We start from the raw sequence: 19533 nt of genomic DNA on the forward strand, positions 1-19533 counted from the left end.
AAAATAACTAAAAATAAATCAAATAATGACTAAGTAACCTAAGTAAAAGTAAGTCAACAAAATACAAAAGTAGATACTTAGAATTAGTAGGGATGGTGCTTTTTTATTAATATTGAGACTCCTGAATGATCCGAGTCCTTATCGATAACACTGTCTGTACTTTGGTATTATTTGGTGGAAAGACCAGGCGACAATATGTTTTGAACAGAACTGGTTTTACTGTCACTTTCAGTCATATTTCAGTCATTAGGAAATGAATTATTGCGTTTTAATTTGAAGAAGACTAATATATAGACATACAGTTCAGAAACTGAACAAGCTCCTTAGCTCAGTATGGTAAGTCTGTGTTCACCAGACCAAAGATCAGAAGTTCAAATCTCAGGAGTGGCAACTATTTTAGATTTGCCTGTTTATATTATTCAAAACTTCTACAAAACTAGTTGTAAGTTTGTATAAATATATAACTCAGAGGATTGATTTAAAGTTTTAAATAACAAAGGTTGTGAGATCAACCCTAATGAAGGTAATATTATTTGGGAGGCTCACACCCAAAATCAAGAAGACTAATATCTGGATAAACAGTTTTACAATTTGTCAAGCTGGTTAGATCAGTGTGGCAAGTGTTTGACCAACAAATCAGGGCTCAGAAATTCAATTATTAACCCTTACATTTAAATGTAGTTGTTTATGGATGTTTCTATTTAGTCAGCTATAGATGAATGCAGTGATGTGTGTCCAAATCACTGCTCAAACATGGCTAAACAGTACAAAGAGCAAAGTGAAGCTTTTTAAGCCTGAAGGTTTGGCGTTCAGACCTTATGAATGATTTATCATTTTCAGGTCTTATACCCACAGCCAACACATCAAAATCTAACTCAAACCACTTCTGCTGTGGTCAAAATAGCCCAGTGGGTTAACTTCTGGTTTCATGGATCTGAGAGTGTCAGGTTCAAGTCTTGTGTGGTGCACTTTATTTAGATTTCTTTATTTATGGTTTAATTCATTTACTTTTCCCTCTAAGTGTGTAGACATGTCTAAATGTTTGCATTACATGCAGGTGCCACTCTTACAACATTCACATTAACCCTCTTTAAATTTCTTACATCTAACACCACAAAAGAAGAAGTCAGATATTACAAAAAAGAAAAGGGGGGAAAAAACAACATATAAACTGTGTCTGATTAGTTGGCTCAGTGGTAAAGGATTTGTCAAAAGACCAAAAAGTTGACTGGTCAAGGCAATGAGCAACAACAGAAGAAAATATGTAGATTGCTTGAAAATGAGCAAATAAATGAATAAATAAAATAGAATATGCAAAGTCAAGCAAATAATATTTTTTATTATATTATTATAATGAAAGCGCCGAGCACCAAATGTTGCAAGGACCCTCTTGGAATGCAAAGAATTATAATTTTTCCTGCCAAATGAATGGCATTTTTGGAGGTTGCAACATGCTCAAAAACTATGAAACTTGGTACACACATCTGGCCTGGGAAAATTTTCATTTTTTGGTGGTTTCTGATATAGGTGTGGCAAAATGGCATTTGGGAAACTGATTGATTTATGATTGATTGATTTATGTACATTAACTTAAAATGTTCAAGTGTTACCACTGACCGAGTCACATCTGAAGACCGGACCGACAGGTAGTAGGCCTACAGAGTGAATATTTTATCCAAATAAAAAAGGAAAGTCAAGCGTGGATTACTGAAGCCGGTGTTTTATTTATTCCTGTAAGTACTGTCAGACACATGTTACTGCAATGAGACCAGTATAGTTCATAATTCACAAAATCAGCAAAAAATAAAAGAGAGCAGAAATTCATCAAATTTTTCTTTTCAATACACAGAGAGGCTTGTGAATTTTGCTTTGTGAAAAATGCTGCACAATAGATAGAGCCAACTTTCACACAGCTCTTAGACACAATAGATAGTGACACATCACGTTTGTAGAAGCAACACAGACTGAAATAAAAAAGCTTCAAGGTTTTTGACACAAGCTGCAGAGGAGGGAAAGTTGTCCAAAGTTGAAGGAAAAGATAAACAGACGGATCAACAGGGAGAATCATGGGATAATGAAAAGGCCTGGCCATTAACACATTCAGAAATGAAGTATTAAGACAAACTGGCATAATGGGACTGAGTCATGTCTTCGGCAGAGTGGAAGCTATAGTGTTTATAGTCAAGAGGTTTCTATCAATGCTGCTGTCAGGTACAGAGACATTAAATAGCTGTCCAGGTCTAAATCCAGATATTAAATACTTTCTGATATTAATTGGAAGCTAGTTGTAGGTCTACACCAATGAGCTGAAAAATTAAGGGGATAGTTCAGATTTTTTGGAAGTGGGGTTGTATGAGGTACTTAAACACAGACAGTGTTTTACACACTGTAAATGGCCATGAGTAAGCTCCCAGTTTGAAGAAACAAGGTCGGAGTGCTTACATGAAAACTAAGTAATGTACTGCTGTGATTTGGGTCCACAATAAAATGTATATTAGCCACCTTAAAACAGTCCCACCTAAAACTATTAATATTACTTTAAATGTATGGCATGTTGAGAGTATTTACATCGCTTTACCTCTCCATCACACAGTATTTTCAAAGTGTTATTAAGGACATTTTATGGCTTTCTTCAAAGCCAGACTCCATTGAGAAAAACACTGATTTGACATCACTGAACACAGGAGCCGCTGGTCTAACATTACCTCTATCAGTCCACCACGTACTGTATGTAATACATCAACTATGGACAAGTACCTCATAAAACCCCACTTTGAAGAAATCTGAACTACACCTTTAAAACCACTGGCTAGTGAAGTGAATAGCGTGGATTGTTCTGTTAAAATGAAATGTTCTGCTGGGAAACTAGCAGGTTTTATGGCCCACAAACGTAATGTTTTTGTTCAATCTTACTGTTCTCCAGCATCATCAGCCACCTGCTTTTCTGCTGTAAGCTGTCGGATCTTTAATAACTCAAGAAGCTGACAATTTGCGCGTCCGGGGAGCGACTTATTATCTGAAAATAGACGTTTCAAGCAGCGGAGCAGTGTGGAATGGGGTGAGTTTTAGTAACAGCATCACAATCTCCTTAACGGGAACTTTGTGAGAGCTCACCACATTGTGGTCACAACATTAAAACCTGTAGAGAAACATCGGAGGTACAGTCTGAAGCCTCGTCTGTACCTGGAGTCAGATGAAAAGATGGATATCTGTTTCTGTGTGTCCAGTACAGATTTGTGTTCAGGATGGTTAGCCTTACTTAGAACAAAGACTTGGAAGTTGGCCGATAATACTAGCCAGTTTGTTGTTTTCACATTTCTAGTTTTTCATGAGTAAAATAAAATGATACAACATAAGAAATAAGACAGCTATGACTTTGATGAAAGGTGTCCTTTTCATGCTATAGCGAGGCCAGCAAAAGTTGGAACACATTTCTATCTGTGCTGGACGCACCTCAGATGTAATCTCAACACAGAGGCAGGAGAGCGGATCTTTCCCATGGACAGATGTCGCATTAGCAGAGGCAGATTCATGAAGCTACATGGTGAAGTGTCTTGTGTAGTCGTATTCTATTGTGGGAATGACCGCCTGGACAAACTTGAGGAAAATCAAAAGATACCTGTAAGTCTCAGTTAAGGAGAACACACAAGAACATGAAGGGAAGCTATAACATAACATGTGACATAATGTTGGTGCTCTGGTCGCGTGCAGTCGTGTGTAATGGGCACGCACCATAAGAGGCATGCTGATGCTGCCGTCTTGTCAACTTTGCAAAAGTAACTTTGCGATGCATCTTTTAATTTGCATTTCTCTCTCACTCTGTTTTGCGTAACTGCATAAGTTTCCATTCTCTCTTCCCGTACTCTGCACCTCCAAACAAGAATGCCCTAAAATACATATTTCATGAGATATTGAGTCTCCTGAGATAAAAGCAGTGGCTCAATGGTCCTTTAATAAGTGCTGAAAAAAGGCCACAAAACCTTAAATATCCTCCCATGTGTCCATAGCATCTTAGTAACAGTCAACCAGAATTGTTGCTTATTTGAAAGAAGCAGACGTTAAACCGATTATCACCATTAAAAGGATACATATGCACTCCAAGCTCTCCTCCGCCTTCTGCCACAGTCTCAATGATCTTTTTCATCACTTCAGCATGTCTGAAAGAAAAAAGTTGGAGCAGCCAAAGTATCAAAGTATCTGTGAGAAAACAACATTTTTACAGGGTTCCCACACATTTAAATTGACCAAATTTCCAAACTTTTCCATGACTTGTGAAGGACCCCAAATTGCTTTTGTTTTTTCGTCACCCCACTTGCCCAGCTTTGTTCAAACATAGAAGATTCAAACTCTTCTGAAACATAATTTCAGTGTGTTCAAGGACCGTCAAAAATGTGAAAATCCAACAATAATTTCTGTTTTTACAGTTTCTGGCTGTGTTAAATGGTGTCATTTGGGCAATTTTTAAAGAAAGCATGCCTTTAATAAAAATAAATAAATAAATAAATTTTAAAAAAGTCTATGTTTGCTATAAAATTTGCCATGTTTTAGAAGAAAAAAGTCTAAAGCTTTAAGCTTTATGCAGAAAGGTGATGTTTTGTCTTTCTCACCGGCAAGGGTGGACAGAGCACATGGCAGGCGGAGGAAGGTGAGGGTGGTTCTCGATGGTGACCGTCTTCTTCACGTGGTCCTGGCTGATGTCCTCGTACATCTGCTCTACAGTCAGCGGTTGCCGATCCTGCGAGACACAGCAGACTGATGAGTATGTGTGAGTTTGGTTTGGAGTCTTTCTCAGCACAACACATTTTCATGATTTCTCAAAAACTTTCAATTAATTTTACTAGTTCCATGACTTTTCAAGGCCAAGAAAATGGTTGTGAAAATCCAAGACTTTCGCCCAGGTACATACTTCATCATATCCAAACAGCCAGAGTCGAGGGGTCTGGTAGTATTTATCATATGTGATGTACAGGTCGTATGTTCTAGTCTGAAGGATGGCGTCCTCACTCCCCGGCTCTGCTTTGGCTTTGGTTTCAACCATTTTACTGGTGTCCAAGGTCGCCTAGACAGAGCAGAGAAGTGTCAAGTGGTGCTTGGATTGATGATAATTGGTATTAGGTTGAAAATAAATGACGTGCTGCGACCCTTTGAGACGTTTACCTCATCTGTTTCCAACAGGCCGCTTTCCTCGTACTCTGCAAAGACAGCACGAAGGACAACGTGAGTTAAAGTACAGGCTGTCTGAAAGAAACTAGAATTATCATCATTTTATACTATTTGTGAAACATTCGTGTGAAACTTTGTCATAAGTAGCTTAATTCTTGATTAAATGTTGAAGAGAATGACATAGACACAAAGTCACCGTAACCTTTGACCATTAAATTCTGATCACTTCCATCGACGAGTCCAAGTGGACGTTTGTGGGTTTTTTTCTTGATGAGTCCAAGTACACATTTGTGCAAAATTTGACCTTGAGACATCAGGTTTACGAGAATGGGACGGACAGATGGACAGCCCAAAAACATAATTCTAATAACAATAAAAAGCCTCCTTCATTACTGGAGGGATATGAGTACCTTCCATATCTGCTGCTTCTCCGTCTTCATCATCATCGTCATCATCGTCACAACATGCTGCAGATGTGGCGTTCATATTCTTGTCCTAGAGGAAGTCAAAGCCTTATTTTTAGATGAATGATTTCAATGCCTTTTAAGACTTTTTAACGATCTGCGGTGACCGCGTTTACCCCCCAAGACTTCACAAATGTACCTTTTGTCTTTCTATCAGCTTTATCTGTTTTTTTGTCAGTTGAATCAATGTGCATGCCAACTTAGTCAAACTTTTCTCTGTGTGTGTGTGTGTGTGTGTGTGTGTGTGTGTGTGTGTGAGTAAAGACACCACTGCACTTCAGCACTGTAACATGTAAGGTTGTCAGGTTCCAGTTCTGACTCTAACAGCAATATCTAAATACCACTAATGCAAAAAATATTTTGCAGAATATATTTTGGAATGAAATTTTTGCTGTCCTTTTTCTATTTGTTAAAAAAAGACAAGAATTGCCAACAAAAGCCATCAGAATACATGAGACATACCTTGTTATTGTCCAGTGAAATTTCTCGTACGGCGTCTGTGACTCCTAACACACCTGACGAAACACAGCAGAGTCAGAAAATCTTCCTTTATTTTAATCTGAACCAGGATTTCATAACAACTGGAACTGATAAGCAGTTTGTTTCAGGATCTGTCAAAGCTAAATGGTAATTAATTAGAAGTGAGACCTGCTTTAAGCACAGTGTTTAACATTAATGACAAGCACATATTAAATTAGTTAGTGTATCTATAATATCCCATGAATCAGAGTTTGATAACTCAGTGTATTTGTGGATAAGTGGTCCTCTGTGGGTCTCTGATGTGATTTGGGTTTGACTTTTCATACTGTATTTTTTTGAGAGGAAATAGAAATGTTAATATATTCAATTTGCTGTCACCCCTCCTGCATATAAGTCCAACACACAGAGTTTCTGACATAAATAAATCAGATGAAACCATGCTCTGGATGCACGGACACGGATGTTAATGACAGACGGTGTCCTACTTGAGTTGTGGTAAGTGTCCACCCAGCCCCCGTCTCCGTCATCTTCCTCTATGATGGCCTCCAGCTCGTCTGAATACTCCATCTGTTTACAGCGCTTGTAACAGGGAACTGGGACACGAGACATGAGACACGAGACACGAGACAACACACAGAGAGGTTTAAACACAAAGCACAGGAAATGAAAAAAAGTCCAGCTCTCAATGTCACTGGTCGAATTTAGCCAACAAACACCTCGATCCTGACCCACATCACTGTTGTGCCACAGCTGATGTTAACGCACACCCTCAAGTGAAATATTGCTTAAATACAGATTTAGAGTTTTTTTTTTAAACATTTACCTTTATTAATCTGATTACGCACAAACAAACTCTGAAAACATATTTGCAGATGCCTGTACACATTAACAAATCTCAGTACACATTAAGAAATTCTTTGACACAATCACAAATCTCATTACAAACACACGGCCTGAGATGCAGTTACACAACTCCACACACAATTTGCAAACAGTTCTGCGACAACAATGGCTCCACACACTTCTTACCATTGCGTGTCAGGAGGAACTGCTTATCCTGCGGCAAATATGGCTTCACCTTGACTTCTTCCCCAGAGGCCCTGAATGGAGACAAAACCACAGACATGGACAGGTGTCCTTACAGGGTTGCAAATCGTAAGCACTTTCAATAATTAATTGTTTGTAAAATTAGCAATCAATTAATAGATTAATCAGGATTTGAAAAGACACATACAAACTGCCTATTTCAAATAATACTGAATGTATTTATTCCTCAATTAGAATAGAATAGAAATACTTCATTAATTCCTTGAGGGAAATGGTTTTGATACAGCAGCAAATGAGAGAGCAGCAGCTGAATGAAATATTTGTTAAAAAGGTCAAAATAATGCAAATATATGTATACAAAGGCACTTAACATAGAATAAAATAGAGTAAAATAAATATATGTATAATAATAAAGATATGTACAATTAAAGCTCACAGTAAAATATTGCGTATATATCAACTGATCAATTAAATTACACATTTGATTAAACTCTTAACAAAAAAAACACAAGTGAATTCACATCAATTTTATTTTTTTGAAGTATTTAATTCATTTGTTACTCTGTTTTTGATAATGTGCCATGGCAGTAATTAAAGGGTGTGATGCAACTTGGGTTTTTTCAAGAGGAATATTGCATTACACTGTGAAATTCAACAAGACCAACAGAGAAGTGAGCAGTATAAGTACGCTCAGGACCAACCAGAGGTCAGATATTACTGAGCACAGTATTAAAGGAATACTTTACCCACAAAATACAATTTGTAAATCAATTAGTAGTAGTGGAATGTAACTAAGTACCTTTACTCAAGTGCTGTACTTAATTATGAATTTAAGGGTACTTGTACTTTACTTGAGTATTTTATTTTCAGGCTGCTTTAAAACTTTACCCCTCTCGATTTCAGAGGGAAGTATTCGAGTTTTTACTTCACTACATTTATCTGTCAGCTTGAGTTACTCTTCAAATTAAGATTAGTGAAGCTCCTCACGCTGTCGTGGAGGCCGACACGGCCGACCTCATCAGGCAGCTGGTCATTTTCAGTTTTTAATTTTATGTATGAAGCCCATCATCACAAATCACAGTTTGCTTCAGAGGGCTTCACAGCATACAACATCCCTCTGTCCGTAGACCCTCACAGAGACTTCCTTAGCTTGATTATGCTCACTGACACACATCCACGCGTGGCTGTCATCCCTGACTGCTGACCTCCACACTCCTTCTTCACTTAAGTTGCTCTTAGCTATATCAATTCTGACTATTTTTACTAAATCTACAAAAATGTAGAGTTATAAAATACTTTTTTTTTTTCATTTTTTCTGAATGCTTTTGGTACTTTACAAAATTTAAGATTTTTGTATAAAAAACATAAGAAGGTCTTATAAAATACCAAACAGTTTATACAAGTACGGCTGCAAAAATCAGTTGATTAATCAGTTGATTCACAGAAAACTAAGCCTATTATTTTGATTAGCATTTAGGTCTTCTTCTCAAAATTATTAGAAAAAAAAGAAGAAAAGAAAACATCCAACAACAACTAAATCATAAAAAATACACTCCATACTCAAAATTATTAAAATAGTTGGCAGTTGTCTCTCTCTGAATCAATTAATCATCTAATCCTTGCAGTTGTACATGTAGAAACTGTTGAGTAATTTAATTTAAAAAAAAACGTCATGTTTAATAAGCTCTTCTTAGGATTTTTATATTAATTTGTAAAGTAACTACAGGTGTCAGATAAATGTAGAGATGTAAAAAGAACAATATTTCCTCTGAAATGTAGTGGAGAAGAGGTACACAGTAGCATGAAATCTGAAACATCAATCATGCCTCCAAGAACTCATAATCATATTTTACACATATTTAAGGGGATCTCAGTGTAAGGGATTCATACATCTGTAAAACTCACCATTTCCACGTGGGGCAATGATGAACCAGGTGATCTCCTGCTGCAACAAACTACAACAGAAAAACAAAGGGTTAAGGGACTGTACTTCATTTGGTGGCTGGGATGTGACATATATATTTATACATATATAGAGAATAAAGTACCTAAAAGCTATACAAGAGTAAAAGTACAGATTTTTTTTTTCAGAAAAAGACTTATCATAATATTACTTAAGTAAAAGTCTTTAAGTCTTTTTTTTACAACTTAAAGGATTTAAAGAAGAAAATCCAGTTTTTCTTTCCCTCGCATTTCTTCATTAGTCTGTCGGTCCACTCTTCCCTCTTTGAGTTCCTTCTCTAAACTTCTTCGGGGAAATGTCGTGGAGTCAAAGTGAAAGTTGTAAGAAATAAGAATTTTAAAAAAAACACTTCACACTTAAGTATGAGTATTATTACTTTGCTACACTACACCACTGTGCATAGATAGATAGACGAATGTCATGACACTGTCCTGTGTGTCTCAGAGAAAATACATGATTGTCCCTCCAGCATAAATAACCAAATTTCACAGATTCTGACTATAATAAATCTTGTGATTCTAGATATTTCTTTTTTTTTTTTTAAGTACACATGCCTTTGGCTCTGAGGGTATCTCACATAAATGTAATGTGTCTCCCCTTATCAAGTACAATAAATAACAAACACTCCTTAAATTTTATACCTTTTTTTAAATGCAATATATGACATAATTCTACTTAGACGATGGGCCTTAACAAGAATGTTATGTTCTCACCTCTTCTGGTGTAATGACTCCAGTCTCTTTGAATTTTGATTCCTGCGAGTAAAGACAGATGTGGCATTAACCTGCAGCTGTCAACACAAGTGCTACACTTTAACAACAACTGTGCAAACACAGTAAAATGCAAAAAAAAACTAATTTAAGAGCAAAAAAGGATAAAATATCACAGGATACAATTTAGATTAAAAAAAATAAAATTAACATAATATAAAGCACATATACACCTTTTACTTATACAGATACTGTTTGCTCATAATTGACAGTTGCACAGGATACCTGAACTACACACATGATGTGTGGTATATTTACTGTATAAGTACTGTTGCACATTAAGTGTTAAGATATTGCACAGTAGGAAATTGCACTGTATGATACAGAATAAAACTATTCGGAAAAATACTTATATTCACCATGATAATGTAAAAATAGAATATATGAAATAGCAGAAATAATAGAAAAATTCAACAAATATATATACAGAGAGAGAGACAGACAACAACAGTGTTACACGTCGTTAAATATTCTATTAGAGCTATTAGCTTGTATGTAATCAGTGCCTTAGATAATACTAAAAAGATGATAAAGTCGCATGTTACTGTTAGCGACTGGATAGCAGCGTTAAGGTGTGTTTGGTATCTCACAGTGTAGCAGCCACCACTTATTTACAAGCTAGCTCCTGTAACGTTAAGTTTACCTTCAGCACTGGAGTCAGAAACTCAGCCACACCGAGAGCCGTCCCTTTCACCGTGTTTATCACGTTCTGCATCTTGTACAGTTCCTTCGAGATAAAAACGGGAGGTTATTTAAGAAACCGTCCTGTGAAAATGTGATTATTTTGACATAGCTACTCAAGCAGAGTGTCAGCAAGAGCAAGTCACATGATACGTTTGGACACTTCCGGTATCCGACTCTCGCGAGAAGTGGTGGAAGTGACAACAGTCTTCTTCTTCTGTAGTTGAGGATTTGTTTTGTTTGTTTTTTTAAAACATATTTTGAAATTGAATAAGGAAAAATTAAATTTTAATTGCTTTAGTTGGAAATTCATTTTAATAAAATGTATTCGAATCACATAATTTGAAATTGAGTTTAAGAAAAATAATTTTAAATTCATCATATAATTTGTACTTTTATCTTAATAATCGTCTTGTGTTATATTGTATAGCTGAAAACTGAATCTGAATAGCATATTATAAAATTGAATTTCAAAAAAATATTCTGACATACTGTTTCTAATTCATCTATTGAAATACAATTTAAAATTTCACAATTCAAAATACAAATTAAATTCTTTCAGACATACATCCAGGTACTTAAAAAATGTAATCATAATGAAAAAAACAGAACCCAATTTTTTTAATACAAAAAATGATCTACATAAATGTTAATCAAAACAGTTAGCAAATAAAGTTCAGTCAATCAGCTAAGTTATTAATCAGAAAAATGTTTCAATTGCACTTGCATAAACTGGTTATTTATTTCTATTTTATCAAGTGCTGTTCCCTTTGACAACACCTGTATGCTTACGCTGGAGACATGAATTACATGTTGCTATGTTTGATTGTAAATTTTGAAAATGTTCAAGTAAAAAAATGTATATGTAATAAAAATGTAATAAAAATCATATTTTTAAAAAATCCTGTTTTTTTCAACACTCCGGTAAAGTAGGTGGCGCTGTGCACCTAAAATCTAGTATTGCATTCCCCCAAAAACGCACCGAAGAAGAAGAGAAGGAACTATTATAGCTGAACTGTAGCTACAGTAGCTAACATGATGACTTTTCCTGTATTAATTATTAATTTATGAGTCCAATGTGAGTCGTGTAGCTAAGCTAAGCTCACAGTGCGCATGCTGCCTCACAGTCGTTCACCATGTGGAGGTTTTCAGTGTGCGCGGTGTTACGGAAGTCAAATATTTTGACTGCAGCTCAGTCAGCTGTCAGATTCACATCTACTGGAGCCTGCAGCAGCAGCAGTGTGACAGGGAGGACATGGCTGAGACCCAGCGGGTTTGACACGGGTTTAAAGACTTTCAACAGCCTCACCAAACAAAAAGAGCCTCTCATCCTGGCAAGAGAGGGAGTAGCAACCTGGTACGGATTGTAATTGATATTATTATTATATGATGAATATGCACAATATGCATTATGACCTTACTCAGTATTGCACATGTGTTGCAGGTATAGCTGTGGACCCACCGTGTACGACCACGCCCACTTGGGACATGCATGGTAATGATAAGGGACTGTTCTTTATTTACAGTGATGGGGTGTAACTGAGTACATTTACTCAAATACTGTGCTTCAGTATGAATTTGAAGTACTTTTTTTTCCAAGCCACTTTATACTTATATTCCACTGAATTTCAAAGGAAAATATAGTACTTTTTAATTCACTACATAAATGTGACAGCTTTAGTTACCTTATAAATTAATTTTACATAAAAAAACATAAGAAAAGTTTATAAAATATATTTTGTTTTAAAGTACCCAACAGTGAATACTAGTGCAGTTGTGTTGATTTATCAATCAAGTGATTCACAGAAAATTAATTGCCAATTATTATTTTGACAAGTAAGTATTTTATTATATATATATATATATATATATATATGTATATATATTTTTATGATTTTGAGGTTTGTTTTTTAACAGTTTATTTTTTCCCTCTTTTAATAATTGTAGTGGGGGGGGGGTTATTATATTGTTATTGTATTTGTGTGTGGTTTTTAATGATAATAATAATAAAATATAATAATAACATTTTTCTGCATTGGGTACTGTTACTTTTAATTATTTCGGTACATTTTCCCGATTATGCTTACTTACTTTTATTTTAGCAACTTTTTCAATGCAGGACATTTACCTGTAATTACCTGTAAGTATTTTCACTGGGGTGGTAATAGTACTTTTACTTAAATGAAGGATCTGAATACTGTTCACCACTATTTGTGCATCAGAAGGGGACTGCCTAGGGTGGGACTTTTTGTCTTTTTTTTTTTTTACAATAACTTTTTCACTTTTTGCCATGCTTGCTAGTTAGTTCATGCTAACAGTTTATTTTTTGACAAAATTGGAAATAACACAGAATAAAGTGTGATAAAATTACAATTTTAATCATTTGAGCAAATTGGTTTGATTTCTTTCAAGGGAAAAAGGCAATTAGCAACTTGCCAACAAATGTCCCACAAATTTAATGTCTAAGCCAAAATTGTTTTGCGTCTGTCTCGTCACAGCTCATATGTCAGGTTTGATATCCTGCAGCGGATTCTGTCCAGGATGTTTGGAATCACTGTCATCCACGCGATGGTCATCACTGACATCGATGACAAGATTATCAAAAGAAGTTGGGAGGTAAGATCACAAGACTTTCAGGTCCGGTGTGTATGAATTAGGGGCATATATTGGCAGAAATTGAATATAATGTATTAAGTATGTTTTCATTAGTGTATAATCACCTGAAAATAAGAATTTTTGTGAACAACAAATCAAACACTGGCTCTAGAGCCGATCATTTGCATTTATGCACCTATAACTTTGATTGATTCTATTGTTTTTATCACCCTTTTGAAAAGTATGTTTATTGAGAATATTTGTTTTCTTTGTTTTACAGGAAAATGTTTCCCCGACTGTCATTGCCAGAATGTATGAGGAGGAATTCAAGAGGGATATGCTTTCATTAAAGGTGTGTTATTAGGTCAAAGCTTGTGTGTTTGTGTGATTCACTTCCTGGCTGAAATAAATAGTTAAATCTTTTTTTTTTTCCTTTTTTTTTTAGTTAAACTGTGTGAGCCACATAACATGAAAAGGTTTTTGTTATCTTATTATATAAGATATTTTTCACTTTTTAACAAGGTATTTTCATCATATTCTAACAAGATGTGTTTGTGTTTTAACAAGGTATTTTTTTCATGTTTCAACAAGATATTTTCATCATGTTATAAGATATTTTCACTTTTTAACAAGACTTTTTCACCTTCTAAGATATTTTAATGTTACAGAGAGAAACTTTTCTTGTAACAACATATTTTTCACATTTTTACAAGATAATTTTTTTTAATGTTACAATGTAACAAGATTTTTTCATTTCATAACAGGAAACTTTGCTTGATAAACCAAGATATTTTGCACGTTTTTAAGATATTTATATGAAGAAGAAGAAAGAAACTTTGTTGTTTTTATAACAAGAAGTGTGTTTATCTGTAAACTTTTAGGTGATTCCTCCTGCAGTTTATTTAAGAGTCACTGAGAATGTGCATCATATTGTCACGTTTATTGAGGGGATCATCAAAAATGGACACGCTTATGCCACAAAAGAAGGTAGGAACTTTAGGAATTAGTGTAATTTCTTATATTAAATAGCAGCTGTATCTGCACAACACACGGGTCAACATTTGTGAAATGCTTTGGTTGTAGGCGATGTGTATTTTGACATCGGGTCCATTGGTGATCGTTATGGCAAGTTCATGGCAGCTGTGGACTCTCAGGGAGAACCTGGTGAGTGTTTCTGCCTGATTCAGTTACTGTACCTAAGTACATTTACTCAAACACTGTACTTCAGTGTGAATTGAGATGTTTTATTTTCATGTCACTTTATACTTTTACTTCACTGCATTTATCTGACAGCTTTAGTTACTTTACAAAGTAAAGTAAAATATGTGAGTTTTGCTAATGGACAACAAACTTTAAACTTCTCCAGGTAGCGCAAATAAACGAGACGCGAGGGATTTTGCTCTCTGGAAACCGTCCAAACCTCAGGAACCATACTGGGAATCTCCGTGGGGCAGAGGACGACCTGGCTGGCATATTGAATGCTCTACCATCTCTAGGTTTGGATTTACGATAACCCTTCTGCCTCATTATGTCTTTTATTGTGTGTGAGATTCTGGGGACTTTCTCAGGATGCATGCCATCAGTACATAAAGAAAAGGTTTGAAATAAGAATTCTTGATTAAGATCAATGTGACTGAAATGTTGAGTTAATAAATGACAATGAGTTAATGCTTCCTTTTTTAAAATTGTTGAGGGTTACTGAACAAATGAAGGTAATATCAAAGGATTTTAGGACAATTATTATGCAACTGTAAATTTTCTGTATTGTTAATACTACAAAAACTTTGAAGCCCTGTGTTTTAGAGCATCCAGTCAGGGATGCTCGTACTGGGAACTTAAACTCAGTTGCTGGTTTAAACTCATGTAGTCTAATCCAGCAGCTCTGCAGTAAATACTCCATGAAGGTGCTATTGTTCAGTTTTTGTAGAAATGTTGATTTAAATGTGCTCTTATTTTGGAGGCTGCAGTTTGTGCTGCTTTTAGATCGTATTGTGTAATGCTGAGAGATGTTTTTTCTAATATTCAGACTAGTCTTACTGGTGTAAAAGAGTTGCAGATTTGGCATAAACATCTACTTGGTGTTAAGGATGAACTGATTAGATTTTGGTGGTCTAAGGTCACAGTGAGTTTGCGTCAATCCTACTCAAGTGAACATGATATCTCAAGAGGACCTTGAAGGAATTTCCTTGAATTTGCTACAAACATCCACTTGGACTCAAGGATGTACTGTTAAAGATTTTAATTGTCAAATTCAAATTTAGGGTTTTATTTAACTTATATAAGGTAGGTAATTTTTTCTATTTGATATCATTGTACAATTAATATTTTTCTTTTGTTGATGGTTAGACAAAATTTGCCCCTGTAGAGATCTGGAGCGTTTCAAATTCTGTAAAATGATGATGGAAGTATTAAAAAGATTGCTGTGTAATGATATTGCACGTCCGTCAGACAGTCTACAGTGTGGTTGTTTCCATGGTGATTTCAGCTCTGTGTTTGGGAGTCAGCTGGATATCCACTCTGGAGGTATTGATCTGGCCTTTCCTCACCACGAGAACGAGGTGGCTCAGAGTGAAGCCTATCACCAGTGTGAACAATGGGCAAACTACTTCCTCCACTCAGGTGAATAACAAATCCACACAGTTTGTTTTCTAAAAGTCAAGTCAACTCTCTTCCTCTCTTAAGATTGCCACGCTCAGAGTTTCTGTTTTATGATGTGCACCTTATTGGTTGTTGTTGTTTTTTTTAGGGCACTTACACCTAAAAGGCAGTGCAGAGAAAATGTCCAAATCTTTAAAAAACTACATCACCATCAAGGTAAAGTGATAAATCATTCATCCCTTTTTGAGTAACAGAATAAATCCCTGTTTCTTCTGCAGTTTGTGAAACTATATTAATTTTATTTTTGTTTTTAATCTTGGGTCAGGATTTCCTGCAGTCTTACTCTGCCAATGAGTTCCGGATGTTTTGTCTTTTGAGCAAATACAGATCAGGTAGGTAAAAAAAATCTAAGTATTAGCACATTTAACTCTATTGGTTTTAACAAATACTGTATTTTTGTAATTAAAAGAGCAAAATCAATTCATTAAGTACCTATATATATATATATGTATATATGTGTATATATATATATATATATATATATATATGTATATATATATATATATATATATATATATATGTATGTATATATATATTGCTTTTCAACTGAAAAAGTGGTTTGGAGATTTAGTTAAATAGTTTTTTGACAACAGTTGGAGCTCTTAAAGAATTCATATGCTAATTATAACAAAATTTCACACAAATGTCTAAGAGGACATATTGATAAGGTGATGAAATTTTATATCTAAAAGGTCAAAGGTTAATTTCCAGTTGCCGTAATATAGCCTCTGTTTCCCTCACAGTGCTGGAGCAGGATTTAGATGTGCCGTATTTGACACGGATTTAGTGACATGTTTAGTTTTCAGTGTTGAATGAACATTGATGATTTGTTGTGGTGTCTCCACAGCCATAGACTACAGCGAAAGTAGCATGATGGAGGCTCGGAGCTCTCTGGGAATCATCTCCACCTTCATGAATGACGCTCAGGCCTACATGAAGGGTCAGCTGCAGTGTTCATCCGTACAGGAAGCTGTTCTCTGGGAGAGGTACGAACTTCCTCCACAGCGTGATTCATTAGGATTAGAAGGCATGTCATCTTTAAAAACAGCCAAATAGCCAAAGTTACACCCCTTATCATAGCCAGATTGTAAAAACAGAGACTGTTGTTGGATTTTCAAATTTCAGGTGGTCCTTGACCACATCACTGGGGATGCTGAAATTATGTTTAAATCTTAAACATTTGAAAAACATATTTGGAGACATTTTAAAGTCATGGAAAAGTTTTGAATTGATGTCCTTTAAAATGTGTGTTGACTGCATTTATTGTATTTGTATCTCATATTTTCTGTTCTGTGTGTGAGGGGTCAGGGTTGGGAGGACAAGCCTTTATTTCAAGTTTCTTTGTACTAGATGGAAATACTCAAGTAAAGTTCAAGTACCTCAAAATTGTTCTTAAGTTCAGTGCTTGAGTAAATGTTCATAGTTACTCTCTAAAGGAAACCCTCCCGCTCAAAAATAATCTAAACATCAAATGATTATTCCTTATTTTAGTTCTGTTTGAGCTGAGAAGTTGTTTTCTTGTGTTTCAGGCTGGCTGAGACTAAATCCAGCGTGATGAAAGCTCTGGCAGATGACTTTGACACCCCGAGAGCCATCAACGCTGTGATGAATCTGGTTTACCATGGAAACTGCCAACTCCAGCCTGTTTCTCAGGTAACTCACTGTGGGTGACTGAACATTGGACTCTCCTGGAATTACACCAACAGACAGTTCTGCTCAGTCTGCTCGTCAATCAGTGTTGTTTACCACAAGCCTCACCAGCAGCTGAACCAAAGCAATTCTTGTCCTGTGTCGGTAGAAGAAAGCTGATGGAGTCATTATGCAAAAGTTGACATTAAAGTTGCGACAGGCTGAAAGCCAAGATTTAAATGCTCAGTTTAAAGCACTGACAGTGAGCTAAAATACTGAGTCCAGGTGTGTGTTTGTGTGTGTGTGTGTGTGTGTTTGTGTTTCTGTTCAGTCAGAGGGAGGGGCTCGGAGCCCTGCAGTGTTCGGAGCGATGGTCAGCTACATCAGAGATGCCCTGGATGTGTTCGGGGTGGATCTGCTGCACAGTAAGGTCAGCAGCAGTGCAATGTAACTACTCAAGTACTGTACTTAAGTACCAGTTTGAGTTTCTTGTACTTTACTTGAGTATTTTCTTTTCATGCCACTTTATACTTACTCCATTCAGAGGTAAATGTTGTGCTTTTTACTCCACTAAATTTGTCTGATAGCTTTCATTACTTTACAAAGATTTCTGCATCAGAACATAAGAGTTTAAAAAATGTTTTGTAATAAATTCAATTACCAAACAGTTTATACAAGTAAAGCTGCAACAATTAGTTGATTAATAAACAGAAAATTAACTAAAATAATAATCATTTTGAGGGTTTTAGGGGGTGATTTTCCCCCTTTTATTTATATGTATTTCTTCTTTTCTTGATTTTTTAAAAATTATTTTTTATATTCCATCATGTTTCATTAAAAATTTTTTTTTTTTTAAGTTCATTGTTTTTGTAATTTTAAGAATTTATTATTTTTGTGTGTGTGTGTGTGTGTGTGTGTGTGGTGGGGGGGGTTGTTTCAAACTTTTCCTGCATTTTGGTACTTTTACTTTTATTACTTTAAGTACATTTTCCTGATCCTATTTACTCACTTTTACTCAAGTGTAAAAAGTGGTTGACAGCGGAGCTTTATGGAACAGACGAAGAAGATACATCAGGCTCTGAAGCACAATACTTCATAGGATACATGGTTTGGCTCTGCATATGGGGTCTGTGGACCTTCCTTGCAAAACAGTTGTTTCTCACACATTTCCTCACCTGTGCTGTTGGGCCGTCCTGTGCAGGAGGCTGATGTGATCAGTAGTGCTGGAAATCTGGAGGGCGTCGTGGAGCAGCTGACTCGCTTCAGAAGTGACGTTCGAGCATTCGCACTTGCTCGTCAGGATGGTCCAAGCAACAAACGTGGACTTCACCCCGAGAGAATCCCCCTCCTCAAAGCCTGTGATAGCCTCAGAAATGACCTGGCACCCCTGGGTGTGCTGATAAAGGTATGCTTGGTTGGCTTGCATTGAAAAAAATGGTACTTTACACAGTTTGACTTCAGAAAATGTACAACATGCACACTGATATCTGGGAAATTGGACCGTTGTGTTGTTCTTATTTCTTAGGACAGAGGAGCGACTTCGACATGGGAGCTAACTCAGGGAAAAAGAAGTGAGAGTGTCCAGGAGAAGGACCAAGAGACATCCAGCTGAGATCACTCTGCCTCTGAGACTCTTTATTTTTGGGTCATGGACTCAATTGAACTTCATCATGTGAAGGACTTCATGAAAACTAGAGACCAAACCATCCTGATTTCAGCTTCAATGCCTACTGTGCCTGTCATCAGTGTATGAACTCTCACATTCATTGCTTCATAAATCAGGAAGCCAGTTTAGGTGGCGGTATACATTTTGTGTGACTGTTTTTGGGATGTAAAATGAAGGTTGAGTGGTGTTTCTTCACCTTGTGTCTGTCTTTAAGGGAAGGCCTCAGAGAAGCCAGTTGGCTGAACCAGTGTTTTCCTCCACTCAGCTTTACAGGGTACCCACAGTCATGAAAAACCTGGAAAGTCATGGAATTCCACAGTCACATTTTAGAGGCCTGGAAAAGTAATGGATCTAATAAAAATAATTGAAAGTTTTTTCATCATGAAAGGTTCTTGATTTTCTCACTGAGTCTGTCTC

The 19533-nt window shown here is 36.0% G+C and overlaps 2 protein-coding genes across 2 annotated transcripts; one reads left to right on the forward strand and one right to left on the reverse strand.

Moving 5' to 3' along the window:
* Positions 1 to 1704: 1704 nt before the first annotated feature.
* atg3 (autophagy related 3) lies at positions 1705 to 10738 on the reverse strand. The gene is made up of 12 exons (XM_042513240.2): positions 10531 to 10738; positions 9831 to 9872; positions 9060 to 9109; positions 7137 to 7207; positions 6593 to 6700; positions 6090 to 6142; positions 5574 to 5658; positions 5158 to 5192; positions 4907 to 5059; positions 4608 to 4735; positions 4089 to 4157; positions 1705 to 3619 (listed from the first exon to the last, which is right to left on the reverse strand). Exons 1-12 carry the CDS (start codon positions 10600 to 10602, stop codon positions 3538 to 3540), a joined length of 948 nt encoding a protein of 315 aa, XP_042369174.1. The 5' UTR covers positions 10603 to 10738; the 3' UTR covers positions 1705 to 3537.
* A 799-nt stretch (positions 10739 to 11537) lies between these two features.
* cars2 (cysteinyl-tRNA synthetase 2, mitochondrial) lies at positions 11538 to 19503 on the forward strand. Its single transcript, XM_042512841.2, has 15 exons — positions 11538 to 11925; positions 12013 to 12063; positions 13067 to 13184; positions 13444 to 13515; positions 14045 to 14150; positions 14247 to 14327; positions 14530 to 14659; positions 15649 to 15782; positions 15910 to 15977; positions 16087 to 16153; positions 16669 to 16807; positions 17351 to 17474; positions 17782 to 17880; positions 18652 to 18855; positions 18976 to 19503. Exons 1-15 carry the CDS (start codon positions 11705 to 11707, stop codon positions 19060 to 19062), a joined length of 1701 nt encoding a protein of 566 aa, XP_042368775.2. The 5' UTR covers positions 11538 to 11704; the 3' UTR covers positions 19063 to 19503.
* The last annotated feature ends 30 nt before the right edge of the window (positions 19504 to 19533 follow it).

Source organism: Plectropomus leopardus, chromosome 24 (genome assembly GCF_026936395.1).
Source record: "Plectropomus leopardus strain MGB_pleo_1.0 chromosome 24, ASM2693639v1, whole genome shotgun sequence".
Classification (NCBI taxonomy): Eukaryota; Metazoa; Chordata; class Actinopteri; order Perciformes; family Serranidae; genus Plectropomus; species Plectropomus leopardus.